Here is a 27,475-nt window from a genome sequence, read left to right as displayed (position 1 = left end):
GAATTGTTTGAGCTTAGGTGCCCCATCCTAAACTGATCCTTTTTAACAATTTGAGAAATGCAAAGATTGATTTAATCCTGTATTTTTAAAATTCTACACATAAACAACTTTTATTAATACATTTCGCACCATATAATGTATTCAGTGGTTTTCATGTCCACGAGTTTGCTTGATAAGAATGACTAGTTTACTAAATTTCGCCACCAAAGCAAGATAAAAGTGTTTTAAAAGTATAAAAAGAAAATGTCTTAAAAGAAAAAATAAGAAACAAGAAAAATACGACTCTAGTTTCTGCGTCATCCTTAATAATTCATGCATATATCTGTGTACTCAAAGCATTTGCACATGCTAATTCTTTCCTGTTTGCATAAGAATTCTTATTATGTATGCCTTCTCACATGCAGTCACACTTGTCCGAGCCCATGCATCAATTAAAAACACATTCCCTTCAGTTAACGAAGTTATGAATCTCTGTTTGAACGTAGTTTGCATAACATTTCTCACCTCGAGATGATGTACGGGGACTTTCTTGAAGGAGGCGATTGTGACGTAGGAGTTGCTGCGCAGTGAGGGTGCGCACGGCACGCTGCTGTCCACCACGTAGCCAGACCCGCTGTAATACCGCGATGTTAGGCTTTGTCTGGAGACAGACATGTTGGTTAATGGTTGCAGTGCTCGAGTCTTGGTCAGACAGGTCGTGGGGAGGAAGAGAATTACAAGTAGGAGGGCAGGAGGAGGAGGAGGAGGAGGTTGAGGTCAGTGTGAGGAAGAATTAAGAGGTTATTATTGGATGGGGAAGGATCTTAATGCCTCTGGGGGAGGGCGGATGGTAAGGATATGTTTTTGGTTTGAGGGGAAGGCACAAGGCACAGTGGCAAAGTGTTGGTTTGTAGGGGGAGCTTATCATTCTACAAGGCAATGAGCGCTGCAATAAACAAATAAATAAATAAATAAAGGGCAATGGTACACATGAATTGTTTAAAACTTGTGAAACGTTCATACTTCAAATAACCATCGTGAACACTAGTTTTCGTGTTGAAATTTAGTGAGGAACCAAGGGTCGTGGATAGTCTATAACTGAACAGTTATTTGAAGCGAACGATGCAAATGATGTTGTCTAACTTAACAACAAGCAATACTAAGAGTAAATAGCACATTACACATATCTGCTTAAATAATAAGATTAAGCGAGTATGTTCATGAGTGATGTTTTGTGATAGGTGCAAGTACATGCTGTGTAGATTATGCAATCGCCACAAAATGCTGTCTTCACTCCTTCTTGCTGAAACGATAGGAGCTTGGACTTAATTGAAAAATTATATTTCGCTGTACCACTGGTAATAAAGACTCTAAAGGAAAATAGTCATAATATATATATATACACACACACACATGTGAGTGAGAATTAATAACTACATTTTTTATTCAAAATTTACAAAGTCGTTGATTTTTAACCAATTCTGCCGCGTAATACAATGTCGTCTCCCTATTTCACAGCTATCGTACACACAAGTAAAGACAGATGTGCAGCGACTGCAAATGCCAGCCCAATCAATAAGCCAGTAATCCCCAATAATTAATCAACCATGACAATTTGTAATAAACCAAAATTCCCCTTGTATTAACCGATCATTTCCTTAAAAGCCAATTACTGCATCTTTGCAAGTCGACTACCCATCGAGAGGCAAATACCCACTTGTTGGAATAACATAGGCCCACACAGGAAAGAAAACCACGAACAAATTAGACAACAACTGCTCTGCCGCGAGAGATAATTACCCCCTTCCATGCTTGGAAATGCACCTGGTGCACAGGCTTAACTACGCCCCTATATAAGCCAGCGTCCCTACAGCCTAATCCAGCTGCATCCCATCTTAAAAGCCACCTGCGTACTCATAAGGCCAACCGCAATGCCGCAGAGGCTAAATGGCCCAAATACGGGCTAATTACCAGTGGCATAATTCAATCCTTCCGGTGCTATAAGGCACTTCTGTGGCTTTATTTGTCATCTGTAATCCAGAAATACGCAGTACACTAAAGTTACTTTGTTCTGGTATATCTTACCCTGTTGAATAAATGCTTTGTGGGTCTATACTCTTACTGAAACTTCGAATTATTCATTGACTTGTTTTCCCACGTTAATGTAAATTAATGACGAGTGCCTACTGAATTTATTCATTCAATTTAGAATGAAAGACCAGTCTGGTATTTGCACGGAAAGGTTTTACCGCCAGCCAACACGAGACGAACAATAGTTAGCACGATCGCAAAAGCGGAGTGTAATTACACTGCTAACAGGGTCTAGCCTCGCCTATGCCTCAAGTTTTGAACGGTGTGAGATGAATTTCTAATTCTTATTCTCGCTGATACAAAACAATCCTACCTTGACGAACCCTTTTATCTATGGTGTCATAACCCACAGCTTCTATTCTAATGCCAAACTACTTTTTTCGGCTTTGCAAGTGTCGTTGTAATCAAATATTTAACACTTTTGTTCCGTTTAACGATAAAAGGTACCCGTTCTAGCTGCTACCAATAATTTCGTTCTACAGAAGAAATAAACTTCGATTACAAAAGGATTAAATGTTCCACGGGTCTATCCTAATTAACCATTTCGCTGTGTTTTCAGACTAGTACCTATGTTTGTTTCCCATTAGAGTAATTCGCTTTGAAGGTACATTCCTCCACAATGAAGGGCTTATCTGGTAGGAGGAGGAGGAGGAGGAAGAAGAAGAAGAAGAAGAAGAAGAAGAAGAAGAAGAAGAAGAAGAAGAAGAAGAAGAAGAAGAAGAAGAAGAAGAAGAAGAAGAAGAAGAAGAAGAAGAAGAAGAAGAAGAAGAAGAAGAAGAAGAAGAAGAAGAAGAAGAAGAAGAAGAAGAAGAAGAAGAAGAAGAAGAAGAAGAAGAAGAAGAAGAAGAAGACGTAAAAAACTACAAAGAAGCCAATTAGAGGCTAACACACAATAAACCTTCCTACAGTAATAAAACTCCCTATTGTGCCAGGAATTTAATTCCCTACGGAATCACGACATAACAAAGACTAGCCACTCTTAATGGAAACCTAGCAGTACTTTCCCATAGCCTCCAGTCCGCTAACAACCACTTCACACGTCAACTTTACTCTCGTTAATGCTAATTAGTTAGCAATCAACCAACTACGACTTTAACTACTCTGCTGGGAGTCCCAGATGGGATGTTTCATCTCCATTCATCATCTCCCTCTACACAGTGACTTGCACTACGATTCCGAGCTTTCCTTGATAACACTGTGACGTTTTTACAGACTAAAGATAGTGCTGCAGTCGTCACCTGTATGCAGTGACGTAAAGATACCTCGCCATCAGTACTATACTGAAACTTTGTAGAAATGGAATTAACGGTACGTGGCGTCATCTGTCAATATACAGAAACACTATAAGGGCGTTGGCAAACTTTGGAATGCGGACATATATTATGATTTTGGGTCCAGTTACGTGCAGGCGATTTTATAAAGTTTACGGGCGGCGGGGGGTTAGGTGTTACTAACCTGGGGTACCCTTGATCTGTCTAGTTCCCTTCAGGGCTGATTACGTTCTTCAGCTGTACAAAACCTCTAAAGCCTCTCACTTTGTCAAAGATAGTAAAGGTACGTTATACTCAGTGTGATTAATTAGTCCACTTCCACAGCCAATGGCGTGTGACGCGCATCCTACTAACTGGCATCCTATTTGGGTAAGCGCGTTGGTTGTAGGCTCGGCTAAAGTTATCAGCCTCGTACTTTGCAGAGAGAAGCAAAATAGTCCCATAAAGAACTAGTGCTCTAAACAATCGTATTGACGATCATCACTGAGCCATGAACGATCATCGTTGAGCGATAATCGTACCGCGAAAAACGTACCTTAAGGGATTACGTGTGCCACGTGATAGTTCCTCTGGCGCAGGTCTGCCCGGACAACTCGTCCCGCAACCTCTCGATCTTTTCATTTCCTTCTTCAGCAGCCGCGAGTCCACGCCACCTTACTGCAAATTTGTCTTCCTCTTGTGCAGGTTGTTGCCAACTCGTTTACTCTCTTCCGCCTTTCTGCATTCCCCCTCCCTAAGGTTTCTTTGAGCAGCTTCCATTAGGCCTCTCCGACGCACTCACTTTCAGTGACCGTTTACCTCCACACAGAAACGCATTTTATCATGTTCTTCTTTATGGCTACCACAGAAACCCAGTATCGTCAATGCGCCTCTGACATACATACACACACACACATATATATATATATATATATATACATATATATATATATATATATATATACATATATATATGAGTGGCAGGGTGGTGAGATAAACACCGAGAACCGTTGAAGTTTTAACGGTTCTCGGTGTTTATCTCACCACCCTGCCACTCATTTTGTCGTCCATTCCTCAACACATATATATATATATATATATATATATATATACATATATATATATATATATATATATACATATATATATATATACATACACAGACAAATGTGTGTATGTGGAGTATATGCATGTGTTTATGTGCACGTATGTGTCTGTGTGCGTGTTTTTGTGTATGTGCTTGTGAATGTGTGTATGTATACGTGTGCGTTTGTTTGATCCTCAAGCCCCACACTCAAAACCATCAAACATATATCCGCATATGAAACTGGTATTAACAACTTCCTTTCTCTTAGCTTGTTAAGCAAACTTCACCCGCGTATAAACACTTCACACTTCCACCTTCTGGTACTTTGATCTTAGAGTGTCTCTCGAGACGCCACTCGCGGAGTTCATGCGAGACCCTCTCCTCTTTGCCCTCGCCAAACCCCTCGAGACAACCTTCTCCCTCTCCTATGCAGTCACTACCTCCTCACGTGACGAACCGCCTTTCCACCCGACGCTTTTGATGACCCATTCATCATCCGGCTCTCCCTCCTCTCAGACACTCAACTCTCCACTTTCCGTCCTCACAGGGTCCTCAGCTCTCTTTGTTCGTACCTCATGGGACCTTTCAGATCGGTTCCTTTCCTGTGCGATTTGGCTGTCTTATTGAAGAAAAAAATCCTTTCAGACCTTTCGCCTCTCTTTTGCAGCCTATGCGAGGCATTTCGGTTCCCCTTTTATGTTCTTTCTTGGGGACTTCAGGAGTCCTTTCAAGTGTCTGGAAAATAGCTCAACGCCCAATTCAGCACATAGGTGGTCCGTCAGCATCTGTTTGCAGTTTTCACTTTCGTTACCAGTATTTGTTTTGATCATACGATCTACTTGCATCTCCTTGAAAGCATGGATCTTGATATCGTTCTAAAGTAGATTACCTACCTACAACGCCTTTTGGGTGTGGCTGGTTGGTCTACTGTTCCATCAACCTACATTCCCGTAATCATTCTTTTGGTCTTTCAGTAAACAGTCAAGACCTGTTATCTATCTGCTCCTATAGTAGCCCGTCATCCCTAAGGACTTTTCCATATGCTTTGGTTATAGATGGCCAAAGAAAGCCCTAAGGCTATCCACCATGTCGACTCCATGGGCTTCATTGTCAAGGGACACAGTAGTTATCCTACATTCTTTAAACCTCCTATTCAGGGGCTTCAAGTACAGGGTGTCCATAAAGTCTGGACACATAGAATAATTGGATATTTTTATTTATAGCGAAATTAATATAATTCTTTTAATTTCTTTTTCTGGGGTATGCTAAAGGAGAAAGTGTACTCAGTGAAAATAACAGATTTAATGCACTTGACTCAGCGAATTCGGGGCGAATATGCCAGAATTGAGGGTAACGAAATTTTATTGCATCAAGTTCACGAAAAATTTGTAAAACGCATTAATATTTTCATTGCAGATGATGGAAAACATATTGAAGATGTTATCTGAATAAAAATATAGATTAAAAAATAAAGTGTTTTAAGCTTTTACTTATTTCTTACCTATGAGTCCAGACTTAATGGACACCCTGTACATCTGCTGGCCAAAGAACCTGAAGACACAGTGGTTTTCACGCCGAGATCTCTTTCACTTAAAACAACTTCTCTTCCCGTTGGTTCAGGAGACTCTCGCTTCTAATAAAGAGATACTTCTGCCCCAGCGTTTCTTCCCTCCTTTTTTTTTCCTGTAACGAGGAGTCCTCAAGGACAACCCATCTCCTTTTATCTATTTCGAGGAGAACAAGGTGCCCAAGGGCCTTCTGTATTCATGAAACTCCTTGCGTCTCCACCAAGTAACGTCTCTGTACTTAATTTCTTTGGTAGTATTGCAAAATGATCTCCTGTTTCTACTCCCCCTTTTCCTTCTTCCCTTCCTTCTCCTCCTCTTCCTCTTCTGCTAATGTCTGAAGTTCCCTTCCTTCCTTTACTCTTTCTCCTTCAAATTCTTTTCTTCATCTCTCTGTAACTTGTCATATGTATAATATACTCATATCTTTTAATTTTCGATCTAATTCTTAGAACTTTCTTAATACTCTGACATGTCCTTTTCCACTTAATCTTCCTATAATGCTATTTCTTTTTCTTCTTGTCTGAGCGCTGATCCACCGTTATCCATCATTCAATCTAGCCTTTCCTCTCCATTCCCTCCCTCTTTTGTCTATCAATCTATTCCTTCGTACTCCCATCCTTTTTTCATGTTTCCACTCGTATAATTTTTCTTCTGTTCCTGATTGTTTGTCTCACCTTTCCCCTCTGCTCTTCCATATTCATAGATTATAGACTGGCCTCCTTGCAGTAATCGTTAAGTTTGCATGTACGATTTCCCATATTTTCAAGTCTCATTGGATCTAGCTCAGTTGCGCTGTCCCCCCTCTTCTTAGTCAGAATCGCCTAGCGTAAACCAGAATATAATACTTAAGTATGGCATCGTTGAGAAGGGCATGATCAAAGTAGTCGCAACCTCTTGGTGCTTCCCAAGTGAATAAAAAAATTCTGGCTTTCGCAAAGCCATTTCATTAAGCTGAAAGACTGGCCTCCTTTAGCTGAATGAAATGGTCTGACCTTAGCTTGCACAAACTCTCCTACGGGCTGTGCCGCTGGGCTGAAGGGATTAGAACTCGGACCCCCGCCTCGCTTCCTCAGTACTTTATATTCACGTTCTTCTCACTACTCATCGTATGGAGGAGTCCTACTCTCTGTATAGTTCGACTTCCTATACTCCTTGTCACTCAAGCAGTTTGGCAAAACTTCCCTCCTTCTCTCTCTCTCTCGTACTCCCTTATCTCCTTCCCTCCCTCTTTCTTTCCCACAGTACAGCTCTGTTTCCTCCTGTCCTCCTCTTGTCTCTCATAATCTCTCATTGAGTCTTCTTGCTGTCCGATAATCCCTCAAAGGGTTCCCGCTTCCAGTCTCTTCTCCTTTCTCCGGAACGTCCGATTTTACTTCTCTCTTCCTCTCTTGTTTCCTCTCCGTCTCATCTTCCTCAACACCCCATCCAGTTCCGACTCCTCTCTCGTCTCCATCCGCACTTCACTCCTTCCTTTCCATCTTCTTCTTTCCTCTTTCTTTTCCACGTCCCTTTCCGAATTTCACTTCCTCCTTCTCCTCCTCCTGGGACTACCTCCAGCACTTTTCCTCCGTCTTCCTCTCTTTTCTAAAACCTCCTTCCATCTTCCTGTTTCTCCCTCTCCCAGCTAGGTATATCCATCCGATCCAACCTTGCGCATCCTTCCCGAAGAGCCTCAGACCGGCGCATCGTAATCTGACTATCCCGGGGATGGGGAACCACTTAGAGAACTCGGCTGGAGACCTCGCTATTCTTGGGTCCATTCTCCCCTCCGAACGTTGTACAGTGGGCTACAATTGTTCCTTACCTTGTTTTCGTGCTCTCTATTTACCCAGGACCTTTCCTTTGAGTCCCATTAAAAAAAAAAAAAAAAAAAAAAAAAAAAAAAAATGCTCAAGACATGCGAAAAGAAAGTTACCCCCACCTATTTGTGCAGTTTGAAAGTGTACTCGAGAGAATGAAGCGAGGCTAGAGTCTAAGGACCGAGGCACTTTTAAACCCTTTCGTCGGCCCTGGCGACCACTCTTTACCATTAGAAAGAAGAGTTCTATTAACTTTGTTAAATTATAATTACCAAAAATATTGGTAGGTTTTGTAGATAAGCTGATAAACCAAATACGCTTAACTAGACCATCAGGTAAAAATCTACCTTCTAATGGTGAACAGCATTCGCCGGAGCTGGCGGAGGTTTAAAAAGTACGGCCATAAAAGCTCTGCGAGGAGGGCAGCACGGGGAAGCTGACGAGAGAGTCGAAGAATACTCACTGCTCACGGGCCTTCTTCATCCTGAGGTAGAGCACGGCGGCCACGGTGATGACTAGGACGGTGAAGGTGCAAGCGCAGCCGATGGCCACGTACAGAGTCCCCAGCGAGGTCGACATCCACTCCGGCCGGAAGGTGATGGACTCGTTGCGAGGTGCCAAGTCTTCTGCTGAAAGGGGGAGCGAGAGAAGGCGGGGTCGATGGCGGGGAAGGTGTAGGAAGGCGGGAGTAAGGTGGCGTAGGTGCAGGAAGGCGGGAGTAAGGTGGCGGAGGTGTAGGAAGGCGGGAGTAAGGTGGCGCAGGTGTAGGAAGGCGGGAGTAAGGTGGCGCAGGTGTAGGAAGGCGGGAGTAAGGTGGCGCAGGTGTAGGAAGGCGGGAGTAAGGTGGCGTAGGTGTAGGAAGGCGGGAGTAAGGTGGCGCAGGTGTAGGAAGGCGGGAGTAAGGTGGCGTAGGTGTAGGAAGGCGGGAGTAAGGTGGCGCAGGTGTAGGAAGGCGGGAGTAAGGTGGGGCGGGGGAAGGAAGGTGGGACGGGAAAGGGGGAAGGAAGAGGAACAGAGACAGGGAAAGGATTAAAGGAAAGGAAAGGCGTATGATTGGGTAGGCAAAAGGGAATGAGCCGAGGGTGGTAGATGGCGGAGAGGGGATTTGAAGGGATGAAGAAAGGTTGTTAAATTTGCGAATTGTGGAGTGCATGGGGAGTGGAGGTGACAACAGGAAAGTGGGAAGGGGAGGGGAGGGGAGGGAGGGAGGGAGGGAAAGGGGACAAATGCGGTCAGCAAAGGGAGTATATGGAGTAGGTGTGGAGGACGAGCCACAGGATGAGAGGGGAATGGGAGGAAGGAAAGAGTAGGAGAAAGGGGGAAAGGGAAAGCGATAAAAGAGGGGAGGGAAGGGAGAGCAAGGAATGAGGGGGAAAGAGGGCAGTGCAAGGGAGTTGGGGGAATGGAATGGAAAGGGATGGGGGAGAAGGAACAGGAAGAGTAGGGAGGAGAGGGGAGGGGGAGAGAAAACATGGAAGGGGGGGAAGGAGGCGAACCAAAAGGGAGGGAGGGGATATAAGGGCGGATAGGAGAGGGGAAGAGAGGATTAGGGAGATTAGGAAAGGGCAAGAGAGGTCAGAGAGGAACAGAAGAGGAGAGGTGTGGAGGGCACGGGAGGGAGGTGGAGACATTAGGGTGCAAAGGGAAGCAGAAATACGAAGGAGGAGGGAGGGAGGGAGGGAGGGAGGGATATCAACCGGGTGGAAGAAAATGGGGAGAAGGGGACAGGGAGAAAGGAAGTGGGGAAGAGAGGGATGGTGAGGTAAAAGGAAAGGAGAAGAGAGGGGAAAGGGAAGAAAGGAGGAAAGTGGGCGAGGGGGAAACGGTGGGTAAAGTGAAGGGAGGTGAGATAAGGGAATAGGGAAGGGAGTGAGGGGAAGGGAAGGAAAGAGAGGGTAAGGGAAGGAGGGAGAAGGAATGGGATGAGTAGGAAAGCAAAGGGTTGTGAAAGGGTAGGGTAGGGGAAGGGAGGGGGAGTAGGGGGAGGTAGGGGAAGGGAGGGGGAGGTAGGGGAGGGGAGGGGGAGAGGGGGGAGGGAGGGGAGAGGGGGGAGTAGTGGGGAGAAAACACAAGGCATTAGGGCAGGAAAGGTTGTGCACACATGTAACGATAACAGCAAACGTGGTTAGGTTGCACTCAGACACGTGTGTCACAGGTTGTGTCCAAGGGAACGGAAAAAAGGTGTAGGTGTCGTTGTCTCGGGGGAAAGGTGCAGGTGCGACACATGTTCAGCGTTGACACGGATGCAGGTTGCAGCACACAGGTGCGCGAGGTGTCCGGGTGTGATGCAGGTGTGGGGGGCACAAACGTACAAGTGTAGGTGCAGGTTGCGTGGACAGGTGTGCGTTGTGTGGCAGGAACAAGCATAGGTTCAGGTTGACGTCATAGGTTTGGATGACGTAAAAGGTCAAGCATAGGTTCGGATGACGTCACAGGTCAGCCATGCGAGTGTTAGGCACCAAACGAGGTCAAAAACGGAACGAATAAGGTCGTGTTTAGACAGGGCGAGGTCATCATTAGGATGCGTTCGGTTAGGAGAGAAAGGGTATTTTCCAAGAGGGAGTCGAAGATTAAAGAAAATTGAAGATGATTAGTGTATTTTGTAAGAGTAATATATCCATGCGATATCAGCAGCGTATTGGAATGAAAGGTCGTTCACATATAAACGTTGTTAATGGAATTAAAAAGAAACAACAACAATTATACCAGAAAGGTTGTGCGTTTTGGTGGCGGGGGTCGTGGGGGATGGAACGAGGTTTGATGATGGGAAGATGTTATTGACCAGAGCTTGAGTTAATTAGTTTATGATGTTAGTAAAGGAAAAAACATTCAGATAACATTGTTAGTGCGGCGGCCGTTCAAACGAAACAGTAAATTCAGGAACATGAAACGAGATGGCGATGTTGGAATTTGACAATGAATGTGGTGGCAGAATGTAGTAGACGTCGTGCATTGGGGAATAACAGATGTTGTTGTCATGGGTGGAAATTGATTGTAGCCAATAGTGACATCATCAAGTCAATTGATAGTGTTGTCAGTGGCAATGATTGTTTACGGGAAACCCAGGTGGAGGTATTGAGACGTCAAATGACGTCATGGTCAAATGACGTCATGAATGGTCAAATGACGTCAGGAATGGTTTGTGGTCGTGTAACAAGAGAGCCGTGGGATGTTGTCAGTGCCAAATGATTGTTAAAACCGGGTTCGAGGATTAAACGTCCAAATGCGGTACACAGCATTAGCAAACATTAAAAAAAACAACAACGATGCATCGTGCCAGAGAGCGCAAATCAAGAAAGGTAGGAAAGAGAGAGAGAGAAAGAGAAAAGGAGGGAAGGAGAGAGAGAGAGAGAGAGAGAGAGAGAGAGAGAGAGAGAGAGAGAGAGAGAGAGAGAGAGAGAGAGAGAGAGAGAGAGAGAGAGAGAGGAAGAGGGAGAGAGAGAGGAAGAGGGAGAGACAGAGAGAGAGGGAGAAAGAGAAAAGGAGGGGGAGAGAGAGAAAGAGAGAGAGAGAGAGAGGAGGGAGAGAGAGAGAGAGAGAGAGAGAGAGAGAGAGAGAGAGAGAGAGAGAGGAGGAAGGGAGAGAAAGAGAGAGAGGAGAGGGAGAGGGAGATATAGGGTACGATAGATAAAAAGCGAAACAAAATGAGGAACAAACATGGAGGCAGAGAGACAAGCAGAAAGCCACAGAGAGATGGAGACGGAAAAGGAAGGCAGACAGACGGAAGGCCAGATATTTACAGACAGACAGACAGTCAGGCAGACAGACACACAGGCAGACATACGGACAGACAGGCAGGCAGGCAGAGGCAGATTAGGGGACGGTTTCACAAGCAGTAGCAAGCGACCGAGAGGGGAAAAGGAAAGGAGAAGGGGAAGGGGAAAAGGATAGGGGAAGGGGAAGGGGGAGAGATCAGACCAGAGATGAGAGAGAGAGAAAGAGAGCAAAACGTGCAAGGGACAGGAAGGTGGAGCCAATCAACGGGAAGGAGAGAAAGGAAAAAGAGAAAAAAAGATAAATGAGCTCCTTGGAAGTTAAGTCGGGGAGTAGTCAGTATACAACCTGTAAAGACAAACCTTAAAGCATAATGTATTATTATTAGAATGGCATTTCTGAACATCGTATTATCGGTTGTCTTATCTGGTCTGTGTCTTAAAGAGGACACATTCTAGTCTTCTGTAGTCGGCCAAAAAAAAAAAAAAAAATCTTAGTGTGTCAAAGAAGTTTCAGTCAATGTGGGTAAAGTGAACATTTGCTTTCAAGCAAAATACACAAGAATCGCGCAAATGCACCTCCTCCCTACAGGGAGGCGAGTACATATTTGCAATTCAAAAAACAAAAACCTTGACATCATGGTTTGTGGTAAAAGGTGGAGGATTTGACGTAGTTAAAAGACCTGAATAGGATCTTCACCGATGGATTCCATTTAAGTCATGAAGTGGAGGAAACTAGTTATTCGCATTTTCTGGTATCCTGTACTGGTACCAAGAGGGTTCGAAGCCTCGATTATCTGAAGAATAGTTAGTCCATCATACTCGGAGTAGGAGGTCAGGTCAGGCCAAGAGGTCTCGTCTGTTCATTCGTGACGACCTAATGTGGCAGTTTTCTGTATGTTTATTTGTGTGTGTGTGTGTGTGTGTGTGTGTGTGTGTGTGTGTGTGTGTGTGTGTGTGTGTGTGTGTGTGTGTGTGTGTGTGTGTGTGTCTGTTTATTTGTGTGTGTATGTCTGTGTTTATTTGTGTGTGTATGTCTGTGTTTATTTGTGTGTGTGTGTTTATTTGTGTGTGTTTATTTGTGTGTGTGTGTTTATTTGCGTGTGTGTGTGTGTGTGTGTGTGTGTGTGTGTGTGTGTGTGTGTGTGTGTGTGTGTGTGTGTGTGTGTGTGTGTGTGTGTCTTCCCTTGAACAACCCCGCTTCTTCAGCTTCAGCCTCTTCAATACGGAGACTCTATTCATGAATTTTGTTTCGGCTTAGTACAGACGATTCCACCCGGTTTTGGGACGAACTGGGGAGCGAATTTCGGCTCAAAGGATGTCTAAAGACTGACACGTCCTTCTGTCCTTCGCTTGTCCTCTCAGAAGCATCAATTCGATGGCGCAGTGGTTAGAGTTCCCGGCCGCCACTACGGCTGCCCGGGTTCGAATCCCGCCCAGGGCTGAAATAATTTCAGTATCGCTGCACTGTGGGTCGTTACTCCAACACTCGTGGACGGGGAGTTGGTGGTGGTGTGTGTGCGTGTAAAGGTCACAGCGTTACCCATAGATCGGTCACATGAGCTCTCTTCCGAGAGGGAAGTAGCTGTCGATCACGAGTCCAACACGTGATCCAAGACCATGGTGAATCTTGGCCCGAAGAGAACCCACAAACTATACTACGTCACCGCGTTGAAGCTTCTCAGAGTTTTCTTTTGCCTGATTGGGTACTTCGTCATGACGTCAGTCTTTTCTGAATTCCAACTTTGCTTATTCCTCCTCCACTCCCACCCTCCCGCCCTCACCGTTTTTTTTTTTTTTTTTTTGTGGGGGTGGGTGGGTGGGGAGGGGACAGCGGGGTCCCCAAATGGAATAAAATCATCTATCGTTCGCCAGAATAAAAGTGAAGAACCACAAAAGGCCCAAGACGAGATTGATCCCTTCCCTCTCTTCCTCACCACAATAATTCGGAACCGAACCTCGTTCATGACTCGTGGATGCTCCGCATTTTCCAAATGCAATTATTTATTTTTCTGAATTAATATGGTTATCATTTCATTGGATCTCACGTTTTGTGTTTATCTGAATAAAATCACCTGGCGCTGAATGGAACAACGTGTATAAAGTGGCAACCGACGATTAGCTGATAACCATTCCTACCCAAGAAGACATATTCACCCAATTTAAATATTTTATTCTGGCTAACGTCAGAATATTCTATTCTACTTTGAGGCACCTTTACGCAACAAAGGGACGCTCAATATTTTGACACGTGTTCTCTCTCTCTCTCTCTCTCAAATTTCCACATACACTTCTCTTTATCATAAAAAAACATTATCTCAAATTTCCTCATTCATGATTGTAAACCAACCTTACACCTTCTCTACAGCGTTGTTCTCTTAGGCTGTTTAGGTTTAGTATGAATAAAATCTGTTAAGTAACTCACAGTAGTAAAAGGGCTAATTTCTACTCTTCCTTAATCTTTTTCCTTCTTAACGTTTAGCATTTTCTTAATATTGTGCCCCTTTTATCCAATCCCCTTCCTTTACAGCTAAATCTCCCCCCCCTTTTTTACTTTCTAACTTAATCACTACCCTCTAATTTTACTTTGTTCCTTGTTTCACCCCTTTCCCTACCTCTCTCGTCTCCCTTCTTTAGTCAGTCTGCATCTCCTTCCCTTTGTCCGACACGTCCCATCAAGCTTCTCTTCAAATTTGCACCTCCCCTTCCCTTTCTCATCATGTCCCCTCTACTCTTCACTCTTCCCCTCGTCTCTGTTCCTTTTCTCACTTCTTGAATAATTGCTTACCCTTACAGAACCTCTCCCCCCCTCCCACAACCTCCTCAAACCCCTAACTTCCCCCTCCCCCCCCGTACTCCTTACCGTCCTCGCTCCCATGTTAAGGTTTTCATCATCACCTTGTCAAACACTCGAACTTTGACGTTTTCTTTTGGTTCCTCGTCTTCTTCTCCTTCTGCTCTTCCTTTTCGTCCACCTCCTCCGCTTCCTTCTTCACCTCTTCTTCTTCTTCCTCCTCCTCCTCCTCTCTCTTCTCCTTATCTTGTTCCGTCTCCTTCTTCTAGATCAACCCTCCTCCACCCTCCCCCTTCTCCGTTTCCTGCCTCATGCACCTCTCTCTTCCCAGAGCTACTTTTTCCCTCTCCACTTTTTCATTTCAATTCTCGTGTCTTTCTCCTTCCCTCCTCCTCCTATTCCCCTTTCCCAAATCTAGCTCTGGTCCCCCTCCCCCTACAACCCCTTCTCTTACTACACTCCCTTTCTCCCCTCCCTTCACATGATCTTGTTCTTGTTGGCTTATCACCCCATCCTTCCTCTCCCACTTCTCTATGTTTTTCATTTTTCTATCTTTACTCTTTGCAAAACAGAGACAAGGTCTTCAAACATAGATGCCACATTTATATCGACTATAATTTTTTATGTCATTTTCTTTTTCATCCTATCCTCCTCCTTACTTGTCCTCCTTTACCTCTTCCTTCTTCACCTTATCTTCCTCCACTTCTTCCACTTTCTCCTCCTCCACCTTCACCAGCTCCTCCCTCCTCCATCTTCTCTATCACTTCTATCTCTTCAATCTCTTCCTTAGCTTCTAAATCCTTTCCACCAACCAGCTCCACCTCGTCCTTCTTCTCAACTACCTCCTCACACTTTTTGACTATCGTCTCTTCCTCCATTTCCTCCTCCTCCTCCTCCTCCTCATGCTCCTCCTCACCCTTCAGGCAGATCTTCCTGCGCTTGATGGTCAGGGAGATGACGTTGGAAGAACGCTCATGGGTCGTGATGTTGATCTTCAGGTTGACGTCGACTTCGGCGTTGATGCGCCCCGAGCACGGTAGCGAGACCCTGGTGGGCAAAGGAGAAAAGAAAAGCCGGACTGTAATTGTTGTTGGCGTGAATTAAAAGTTGCCTGGAATAAAATTACAATCCCCGTGGCTGTTGACCCCTTCAATTTGGTGGAGTTGATGATGGACAAAGGATTACAAAGGAGGAGCATGCCGACAGGAGACCTTTTGGTCCATAACTAGGTCGGATGCGAAAAATTTATAATGATAAACAAATAAATAACATAAATAACAATGAATAAAATAAATAGGTAAAGTTAAATAATAAACAAACAGGTAAATAGTAAATAATAATAAATGGACAGATAAATAATAATAAATACTAATCAAATAAAAAACAAACGGACAAATAATAACAAACATAAACAAATAACATAAAATGACAGGCATGACAGACTGGGGTGTTTATGGAACGGACAAATAATAACAAACGCATAAACAAATAACATAAAATGGCAGGCATGACAGACTGGGGTGTTTATGCAAGTGAAGAGATGAAGTCTCAACGTTCAAGACTTCCCTTCAGACCCGAGTTCGATCCCTCACCTGCATGAAATCATCTGGTGTTAGTGAGAACCCTATAAAGCATGTTATCATGTTGGAAAAGGTAATGCCTAAAGGTTTCTTTTGTAAATGGGGGAAACGCGTCAATTAGTAATAATTATTTGATCATCAGCAACAAAAGACATATTTAAGAAAACGAGTTTCTAAAAAAAAAAAAATCTAAATTCAAATATAACAAATGTAATTCAGAACAAGAATGAAAAATAAAACTTACTCCAGTATACAAGGATTACACACTTCCTGAACAACTGGTAGCCTTTCTTTAATCACAGACCCAACATAAGAAAGTTAAGGGATGATTGATGACTAATGAATTATTTTTATAAAACAGACGTGATAACAATATACCTTCTGATGAAATTCGGCCATGATTGACTTCCAAGATCTAACTGGCCATCAATCATGCACAAAGGTTACGTTGCCACTTGTATAAGGTCCTGGGTGGGGTGAAGTGCTGTGAGTCACCTCGGGCGGTATGAAGGAACATATAGAGTCGTGAGCGCACGCGCACACACACACACACGCACGCGCACACACACACACACACACAAACACACACACACACACGCGCACACACACACACACTATATATATATATTATATATATATATAATATATCTATATATATATTATATATATATATATATATATATATATATGTATATATATATATATATATATATATATTTATATGGGGATGGTGGAAGAATAGGATACGGGTCTAGGGCCGAGTTTATTCCTGACCGGTTTCGCTTAGAGCTTCCTCTGAAGAAGTTCTAAGCGAAACCGGTCAGGAATAAACTCAGCCCTAGACCCGTGTTTTACTCTTCCACCTTTCTAAAACCTGTCACATTGTCTCAACACATATATATATACATACATATATATATATATACGCATACATATATATATACACATACATATATATATACACATACATATATATATACACATACATATATATAGATATACACACACACACACACTCGTATATCACATAGTCCCGACGGCCGAGGTCCCTGCGAAGCAGTAACTGGCGCAGCCGGTGGCTCGTATATTAAATAAATATTGCTAGCCAATCCGTTATAACTGCTCCTTACTACACAAGAAACTCCAAGTGACATCCATCTAACCCAGGTGCCTTCCCAGCTCTTATCGTTTTCAATGCTCTTTGTGTGTTTCCTTTTACAATATCTCTATCATTTTCCTCTCCCATCATATGAAAAAATATATATAAGATATAGGAAAAGTACAAGACCAAGTGGACAATAAAAACAAGAACATGAATAAAGAACATGAACAAGAGCAGAAACAAGAACAAGAACATATAATAAGGACAGGAACGAGACCACGAAAAAGAATAGGAACATGAACAATGACGAGGACAAGGATGAGAAGAACAAGTACAAGAAGAGGAACAAGAACAAGGGCAAGAATGAGAAGAACAAACAGAAGAACACGAACAAGGCCAGGAACGAGACGAAGGCGAAGAAGACAAGAAACAAGAAGAGAACAGCAACAGCGATGACGACAAATTGAAGCCAGCACAAATCCAGCCCATTCCCAGGGACATCAAGGACAGCGCTCGACCAGCCCGGACCTCCTCGTTAAGCTCCTCTCGATTAACGTCTCCGACCTGATGACAGCTCTTACACGCTTCTTCTTCTCTCTAACGCCAGACAACTCTCTTCAGCTGAGAAATAACCCTCAGGTTGAAATGGCTAAATGCTTTACAGAGAGAGGTGTTGGACATGCAGTCCAATGTTGTCATTAGTGTAATCTAACGAGGTACTAGTCGTCTTGTACTTGTACTTTTCTTAGACTGAGGTAGACGACCATGAAAAGAATGTTCCCGTTTCCTTGTCACTTTTGGGGTTGTATGGATTGAATTTATGATCCGTTTAGAAAATAAAAGAAATTTCTTTCGCCTTTAGAAAAAAATTCCTTTAGAAAATAAAATAAATTTCTTTCGCCTTTCTCCTGTTATATTACATTTTCTTTCTTTTGGCGTCTTGCTTACCATTCTCTAGATATGTGATTCTCAAACTAGGGTCCGCGACCTCTTGGAAGGCTAGAGAGTTTCAAAAGTGGGGCCACAATTCGGAAACTAACGGTTTTTAGTGGATGCACAACGATTAACTTTACTAATGAAGTGGTCTCATGGGAGTCTAAAGAACAGCAATTCATAAACGCGGAATACATGATAAAACATGTTTGAGAACCATTGCTCCAGACACTGACCTACTACTGGAGTTAAGGCCACAATTGTACCGAGATAAAGACAAGTGCATGATTGCATGGAAGTGAGGTTTCGTAAGACTTAAAGGCGTCTAAAGGCCGTACTCTTCAAGCCAGACAGATTCCGAAGAGCACATCATTAGTCCAAGACACCGGTAGCCGGAATCCTATGCTTAATCAGAAGAGTCTCCGATCACGCGAGGGCAGTGCCTCATGCAGAGAGGGTTGAAACCTACATTCAACTTAAATCTTTTCCAGATACCGCCTGTGGATATCATTCACCAGAAAGTAAACTTCTTAAGAAGTCAGAGTTAAGAATGCCTTTGACTGACCCTTCAGCGTAATGACGTACCGTAAAGATTTTAGCTTTGCCATAAGACTTTATTCAACAAAAGACACGACCCCGTGGTGAAGAGGTCAAGGCAAAAATGTAATTATCATTGGTCAAGTTAAGGTCACTTGATGTATACTTGAAGACATTGCGCTGTATATCATTGCGGGCCTGTGACGGAATATTCGAGACCTCACGAACGCATATAGAACTTCAGAACCACATAAAAGGATGAATGGCAAAACTACATTTGATTAAGGTGGATTACAGTGGATTACGATGGATTAAAATGAGAGATCATGTTGACAGTAGATTTTTCTGCCCAAATCTAGGCTTGACGCAGAATGAATTGTTAGGTAGATGTCAATAAATAGGTAAAAATACAGGCATGTTAATCAATACAGCAATGATTAACTTGTTGACTAATTAAGAAAATACTACACACACACACACACACACACGCATACACACACAGAACAGATAAATGAAGAAATCGATAAATAAATCAACCAATCAAAATTTTAACTAGTTAATCAACTGATTACATGATTCATTGCTAATTTAAATTAACTAATAATTAAGTAGGTTGTAGATCAACTAATCAATAAACAAGTTAGCAAACTACTAGTTTGATTATTTGATAAATCCTACATGATATTAATTGCAATATATATTTCTATGCAACAAAATATTACATCCTTGAAATGAAATACATGTGATCTCTTTTGTAGGAAGCTTATTCCAATCGTTGAATACACGTTGATGAAACTGGCCTACATAGTTTGTTGTCTGGCTTGTGTTTCGTGTATTTTTTTCACTTACAATATTTTCAGTGCAGTTTAAAACTAGAAAGCCTGCCTCAGGTTCTTCCTCCACTTTTAAAAAATAGCGCGTTCAAATATCTAAGTCAGTTTTCATGTTATTTCTTTAAGAACACAAGAGTGAAGTCTAGAGATCATAAGGCCTACACAAGACCATGTCAACACCTTTCATCCCCATCCATAAGATTATCTAATCTTTTCTTAAAACAACCAATTATCTAAGCGCTGACTACATGGTTATCAAATCTGTTCTATTTGTTAACCACTGTCGGTAAACCAGGTATTGCCTATTTCCTAAACCTAAATAACTGGTCATTGTACCCTTCCCAATTTTCAGTTTTATAAAAGAGAATTACAACTAAAAGAAAGTAAATTATTCCAACGTGAACGAACTGATGATTTGGTTCTCTATCAGTCAACTGGATAAAATCGCCTCCTGTCATCGGGCAGAACAACAGTAGGTCACCAAGTTCAACAGGATGATTACACGTAAGAATGAAACAAAAGAAGCTATTTCTCAGATTTCACCCCAAAAGAGCGACAGTGGTTTTTGTTACAACCCCACCTTTTTCCAGCTGATTCTCACTCACTCATTCCTCATGCTGGATCCGATAATGTTGGGAGATGGGGTGGGAGGATGAATGAAGAAGTCAGAGAGAGAACGGGGGAGGGAGGAAGGAAGCAAGTCACGAAGAATGAGAGGGCTGGAAAGGGACATGATGATGATGATGGGGAGACTGGAAAGTCTGGGGAAAGAGAGAAGTAGACAGAGAGAGTATAACCAACGGAGGCATGGCGAGGAGCAAGGAGAGGTAAGTGGGGGTGATTTGGGGAAGGAAAATAGGGACAAAGAGACAGAAACCAAAAAGGAGGAGGGAAAGAAAGACAAGATAAAGAAGTCAGGGTTAAGCAAAACGGAGAGTTTGGGGAAGGGGTTGGTTTAATGGTGGGGGAAGGAGAGGGATATGGCCGAGAATCTTTAATAAAAGGAGAATTTATGAAACGAGAGGAGGGAGACATTGGCGAATAGTGACGAGGCAAGTGGAGGGTGAAGACGTGTCACATTGTACCCGAGAAAAGGGCGTGTAAGGCGCAGACAATAAACGCCAGTGAAGGACTGGGGTGGCGACAGGGGGCGGGAGGTATATAGACAGTAGGGGAAACACGAAGGGAGACTTAAGAGACTCAGAAGTGCTGGGTCATATATGGGTTACGAAATCAGACAGGGTCTTCCAAGTTTCCCTCTCGACAATATTATTTACCCGACTATTGTATGCCCTCGTGTTTGGAAGTTCACCGGGGCGGGGAGGGTATGAAAGGCTCCTCTTTGTCACGCCAGCTCTGCAGCCTTTCACCTTATCTGCTCCCTCTCTTTGTTGACAACGTATTCAACACCGACGTCGGTGCTCCTGTTCAAAAACTATCCGACCCTATGTCATCCCCCCTTCCTCCCTTCTTCTCTCCGTTTATTCTTCTATTATCCCCAACCTTTACCACCTCTCTCTTTCTCCCTCTACCTCTTTCCCTCCCCCCTGCATCACTTCCTTACACACTTTCTACCCATTCTCCCTCGTTCTCTCCTCCCCTTCACGCCCCCCGTTTTCTTTCGCTCCCCGTCCACCGCTCCCCCACACGTAAACATGACGGGCGGAACGAGGGACGGCTCTTTAAGCGTTCATATCTGCCGGATGCGAGTTAAAGAGCCGGCAATCGACTGGCGCCGGTCACCCGATTTCTTCCGGCTGACGGAAGGGACTAACTGATGTGTAGGAAACAGAATAACAACATGGCAGTCACCGACACATTGGGTATATTCAATCCAAAATCGAAGGTGAAGGTAACAGGGTCTCAACCTCAATATCCTGTGAATATGGAGTCAAGTCTGAATCGCGATATATTGCGTTGTTAGTATCGTAAATAACACTCGCTAAAGAAGTCTCAGCTTCAGGTAAAACTAGATAAAAAAAAATGAATGCACACGTATATTTGTATATTCATGTATATCCGTATATGTATATGCATATATACCGTATCCATATATATAATATATACACGCACAAACACACGCACACACACACACACACACACACACACATACATATAAAGACAAAAATAACTAATGCACGGACAAAATTACTTCCACTCCTCTGCTGCCAAAATGCCACAATTCGCTTATTCTAGGAAATGTGAGATTTCTGAAATGTTACTTTTTAAATATACTGTACTAAGATAAGAACATACAGCATAGGAAAACAAGTACAGCGTTTCCAATGGAGATTTCAGGTGAATTCGGTCGGTATTTCAGTCGGCGAGTTTGGTCGTAGTTCAATCGGCGAGTTCGATCGGTGAGTTCAGTCGGCGAGTTCAGTCGGTGAGTTCAGTCGGCGAGTTTGGTCGGTAGTTCAGTCGGCGAGTTCGGTCGGTGAGTTCTGTAAACGAGTTCGGTCGGTGAGTTCGGTTGGTGAGTTCTGTCGGCGAGTTCAGTCGGGGAGTTCAGTCGGTGAGTTTTGTCGGCGAGTTCGGTTGGTGAGTTTTGTCGGCGAGTTCAGTTGGTGAGTTCTGTCGGCGAGTTCGGTCAGTGGGCGAGTTCTGTCGGCGAGTTCAGTCGGCGATTTCAGTCGTTAGTTCAGTCGGCGAGTTCGGTCGTTAGTTCAGTCAGCGAGTGTATCAACTGTCTCTGCAGGACTTTTCTCTACTTTTTTCATCTTCTCGTCTTTAGAAAGACTAAAAATAACCAAGGAGAGGGTAAAACAAATTTTAATGCTCTATTGACAAAAGGTCACGATTTGCTCATTTTAGAAAATGAAGGATTTCTTTATTCCTTTTATTTATTCATTTATTCCCAAGCCCATTTCCATTTTTTTCTTTTTTTTTCGACCTATTTAGACCTTTCGATTTTTTTCTCTCTCTTTAATTCTGCTTCATCATTTCTATGTTTTATCTTCCAATGGTGACCAGTTTTCTTAGACACGTTCTTCTCTGGTGGAGGAAAATTCTCTCCATTTCTCTTTTCCAGTTCCAACTTCCGTCTTTACCCTCTGCAACTCCTTGTACCTTCCCTTCGCTTCTCTTCTTTCCTCTGTCTCTTCCTGCATTCTTCGCGTCGTCTCGGACCAAAATTTGTTTTCTTTATCCCACGTACTTTCCATTTCCTCCTCTATCTCTTGCCAATCCTTTAATCTATTCTTCGTTTCGGGTTTCTTGCCTTTTATTCTTCCTCTTCCTTCCAACTTCCACCTATTTTCTCCCTATAAAAGTCGTCCTTTTTATTCTTCCTATTTTCTTTCCTTCCCTCCTTTTTATTTTCAGTTATCATATCTAGCTACCAGTACATTACTATTTGTTATTCTTTTATATTATCTACCTAAATGATTATATTACTCTATTAGTCATTTATACTTTCCTCTGCTCCTCTCGTTCTTTCCTGTTTTCAATCTTCCTTCTCTTTTTATCCCTTAAATTAAAGTGTCCCCTCATCCAGCCCTTCCCTAAATCCCCCCCTTCCCCTTTTCAATCCCCTTTTTCCTCCCTCTTCCATTCTTCTCTCTCCCTTTCCTCCTCCTCATCCAAACCATTCCCTTCCCTAATTCTAGTCCTCAATTACTATTATTTTCCTCCAGTTTCCTTTTCCTCCTCTTTCGTCTCCTCTCCCACCTTATTTCAATAATAACCCTTATCCCTCGCTCCTTTCCAACTTCATCCCCCTCATCTATCGTCTCCTATTCTTCATATTATTCCTCCCCCCACTCTTCCTCTTCCACATTCTCCTTATATATATTCCCTAACTCCTATTCCTTTCTCTCCCATCACCTCCTCCTCGTATCATTGCCTCTCCACTCCTTATCATGCCTTTTCCCTCCCTCTTCCACTTTACCTCTTCCATCACCTCCTACTCACCGTATCCTTCCCTTCCACTCCTAATAGTTTTCCCTACCTCTTCTCTTCCACTTTACCTCTCCCATCACCTCCTACTCACCGTATCCTTCCCCACCCCACACTCCTCCTCCTCCTCTTCTTTCTCCTCCTCTTACTACTTGCATATCTGCTTCCTTCCTGCTCATGAATGACAAAGGTGGTGTTTCCTTACTCTCTTGCCCCGGCAACTTAGGTGGAGGGAATTATATTCTTTTTCAGTCTCGACAAAAAAATCATTCTAATTAATTTTCACTCGCGAGCTCTTTCTTTATTTCTTCCTCCTTTTTCCTTTTTTTCTTTTTCCCTATTCCATTCTTTCTTCGGGAAGTTCTCACCATTTCTCTCTCGCGATGTCACCGGCGATAGACTGGGCTGTTTGTTTTAAAATTCCCGTCTGATGGCTTTTTGTACCCAACCAACCCACGATGACTTCGAAACTGTTCTCAGTCGGACCGATTAGCGCACAAGACAATGAAGACGTATGGTTGCCATCTTTTAGTGGCGACTGCCATCTTTTAGTGGCGACTGCCATCTTTTAGTGGCGACTGCCATCTTTTTGTGGCGATTGCCATCTTTTTGTGGCGATATATTCACTTGCAAGTTACCAAAGTTCGAGACCCGCACTTGGGGAAGTCTGCCACTTCCGGGTGTTTAGAAAAGGGCCTCGCGCCCCTGTAACCTTTTGGAACAAAACCGAACGAGTGTAAAACGACTCGATTGTTTCGTATCTATCAAGCGCAGCTTTTATTCCGCCAAGGGGACACTCATATCTGCAGTAAACAACTTCCCATTCTTTCTGTGGTCCTATATCCTATTCCATTTGTTGGCTGAGCCTTTTGTCGTCCTGTTCCTCATATATCCTCCCTTTTGTTTCACGTTTCAGTCAACATCAAAGTGCGCCACCAGCGCTGAATTGTTTGGATAGAGGGTACAAGTGAAAATTAGTTTTTTCTGGCTCGGTTACTTTTTCACCTATATCTACGAATACCGCAACGAAAAAAAAATTGTCCAGCATTTATGTCCCTTCCTCACTTACACATATTTCTACTCAATTCGTGTAATAAAATTTTGTTATGTCAAAAAGTAAAATTCATGGTGTATACTAAAAAAAGGTCTCGCTAATTTTATCAACCCTGATTTGCCTTTCTTCAAGAGGCTGTCAATGGGTTTCTCGTATATCTTTGGTGACGACATCTTCCAAAAATCAAGCAAATCCCTTCTTATTTCCTCCCTTCCTCATCTATATTTATCTCTACATCTATTATAAGCATTCATTGCTCTATCTCCACTCCCAACATCAGTAACTTTCATATATTTGCATATATTTTTTCTCATATTTTGTCCGTTTTTTCTTTTCTTTCCCTATAAATTCTACCCTTCCTATTCTTTCTTTTCTTTTTCCTTTTTTCACAAAAACCTTGCAAAGTGGAATGCTTCTGTGTTCCTTCCACAAAAACTTTAGTTATTTCTATCAAGTAATTTTAAAGACTATTACTTACTTGTATAAGCATGTATTAAAGGTATCCGAGTCTTCTATCCTGGGTCTTGCATTTGGAAACCAACAAAGTACAGTAGCACAGCAATGACATAAGAAAAACAGGCTTAGAACAAGTGAAGTTTATGAAGTAGATCTTTGTGGACAATGAACGAATGCCTGTGTGCTCAGATTTTCTTCCATTCCAGTGAAAAGGCACTTGGAACTCTACTACCAGACACCTTCCCACTCAACAAAGACTCGTTTTACTTTTCACCAAATGACAGCATCAAGACGGTTAATATTTTCGGCAATTGATCTAAGCAGTGGGCTGGGCTCAGGGGCCCGTCATCCACAAGGAGCTAAGAAAAACAAACCAGAGTTGGAGTTGTGGGAGAGATGAAAGGAGGGTGCATAACTTTTGTGGTCACACCCCTCTTTTGTGTTATCCTCGGGATTTGTAATTGTTATTTCGAACTATGTGTTCTTCTCATTATCTGCATTTCATGTATATTGATTCAATTCCATTAAAATTATCATTATTATTATCATCATCATTATTATTATTATTATCATTATTATTATTATAAAGGAGAGGAGGCCTTCTGGTGTATGTATGCATGTATTATGTATGTACGCTTGTATTATGTATGTATGTATGTATATACGTGTGTACTGTCGTGGTCTCATTAAAGGTACTCGTTGTATGTCCTCACTAATTCCCTAGTTTGCTGTGAAGCGTTCACCGCTTCCCATTTTCTATGAAGCATGGGTGGCAACGCTTTGCCGATCCACGACCGTTTAGTTACCGGATTGGGATTTTCCAATTATTGTATTTTTACTTTTCAGTCTCCTCCATCTCTTGTATGTATATATGTACGTGTGTGTACATACCTATGTATGTATGTATGTATGTATGTATGTATGTATGTATGTACGTGTGTGTATGTGTGAATGTAAGACTTAAACTTGCACATTCCCGTTTAAATTCTTGGTCGCTCTTTATCATCTTTGAACAAGTTTGATGCATATTCCAATTGTTGTATGAATATAAGAGCTCTTAACCCTTTAAAAAAAACGAGATCCTTTTCTGTCAAAGAAGACTGTGCTTGACAAATCAAACATATATACATATATACACAAATATATATATATATATATATATATATATATATATATATATATATATCACAACTAATATCACAGTCGGAGTAGAAGAAAAGGCTGGAAACGGGTTGTCTATACATTTCGATTGCTAATTGCAGTCCTAGTCAGTGGTGAAGAGGACTACAGTTAGCAGTAGAAATATATAGATAACCCATCTCCAGTCTTTTCTTCTGCTCCGACTGTGGTATTAATTGCGACTGACTTATAAATGTTATATATATATATATATATATATATATATATATATATATATATATATATATATATATATATATATATATATAATATACGTAAAAATAAAAATGAAATAATGATTGCATTAAAGAACTGGTAATCAAAGGATAATAATTAAATTCCTTTGTACTCTTACATATTCCTTTTTTCTGTCAAATGTCCTCCCTTTCTCTTAATCTTTGTCCCGTTTTTCTTTCTCATATTCTATTTCTCTCCGTTTATACACATATATGTAATTAGCTCTCCCTCTATATCTATTTTTCTATTAATTTCTCTCCTTGTCTGAACCTTCATTACAATTATCTTCGTCTTTCTTCGTTCTGCTCTTTCCACCCTCCTCTCTGTTGGTTTTCTTTTCTTTTCTTTTTTTCTTTATCCTGCATCAGCACCTCGGCCACTTTCATAATTAACCCTCTCACCTTCACGCAATCTTCCTCATCCTACACTCTCCCTCGATCTTTTCGATCCGTCCCCCACTAATTCTTTCTTCTTCAATCTTTGACACAAACTCTTTGACGGGTCGGCTCCCGTTAAGCCCTCTGTATTTGTTGGTTCATTTCGCCCCACGCCGGACAACTTTAATCAACCTGGTGATACCACTTTGGTAGCGACGATCTACCTCGTCTTGTACGGTCCACTCCTTAACGAGTTTCAATTATCATCGTATCCTTGCTAGCAACAGATCGTTTTATCTTTGCGGTGAAGGAGATAATACGATCCTTTTCGTTCACGTTCGTTTTCTTTTCACAATTATCCCGTGTATATGTGTGTGCTTGTCTTAATATTCTTCACTCATTCCAAATACGACGTCTTCAACTTCTTCAGGAGCATTTCTTCCACAGTCCATAACTCTTCCACATGTCGTAGTACTGTATCCACTATTCCTCCCAGACAATATTTCTCTCATACACATAGAAGAGAAACAACAAAACCTCAAGAGATCTACTGCAGTATTTTCTAGGAGGTAGACTGATGACGTGGACGCTACTGGAGGGAAATGCGACGATAAGAATGAGCGTAGTAATGTTCAAGAATTGAGTGGTAAATGTATTCTTATTTTTTCAGAGTTGAAGTAATAGGTAGATAGGTGAAAGATAGAAATAACAAATGTGGGAGATTTTGCCAAAACGGAAATAGCAAAAATATATGAAAGACCGAAAGAAAAACGGACAGATGTGAGGTAAAGACAGATGGAAAAGAAGAGAAGGATTCAGACGAATTATAAAATACGATTTGGGAAAGTGCGAAGAGGTATTCGCTATGAGAACATTGGAGCTGGAATTAAAAAGGTATGAATAACGGGACGAAGAGGAATGGGAAATAGTGAACAGGAATACCGAACTGTACACAAACAGAATATTTGGGATTAAAAAGGAACAGACGCAATGAAGAAAATTTTAAGGA

At 42.3% G+C, this 27,475-nt stretch overlaps 1 protein-coding gene across 8 annotated transcripts in view; it reads right to left on the bottom strand.

Annotated features, from left to right (window-relative positions):
• dnt (tyrosine-protein kinase Dnt) overlaps nt 1-27,475 on the bottom strand; it is a 581,353-nt gene that overhangs the window by 74,137 nt on the left and 479,741 nt on the right. For 3 of the 8 annotated variants that reach the window (XM_076199777.1, XM_076199779.1, XM_076199771.1), the window contains exons 5-8: nt 15,198-15,328; nt 10,481-10,561; nt 8,238-8,403; nt 505-640 (exon numbers count right to left, since the gene is read on the bottom strand). In XM_076199777.1, the coding sequence (XP_076055892.1) occupies nt 505-640; nt 8,238-8,403; nt 10,481-10,561; nt 15,198-15,328 (514 nt within the window). The remainder of the gene's footprint in view (nt 1-504; nt 641-8,237; nt 8,404-10,480; nt 10,562-15,197; nt 15,329-27,475) is intronic. The other 5 variants (XM_076199778.1, XM_076199773.1, XM_076199772.1 and 2 more) reach the window with 4 other exon arrangements.

The sequence above is a fragment of the Oratosquilla oratoria genome, chromosome 16 (genome assembly GCF_046742065.1).
Source record: "Oratosquilla oratoria isolate Oo_2021 chromosome 16, ASM4674206v1, whole genome shotgun sequence".
Classification (NCBI taxonomy): Eukaryota; Metazoa; Arthropoda; class Malacostraca; order Stomatopoda; family Squillidae; genus Oratosquilla; species Oratosquilla oratoria.
This window is presented reverse-complemented; position numbering and strand designations above follow the sequence as displayed.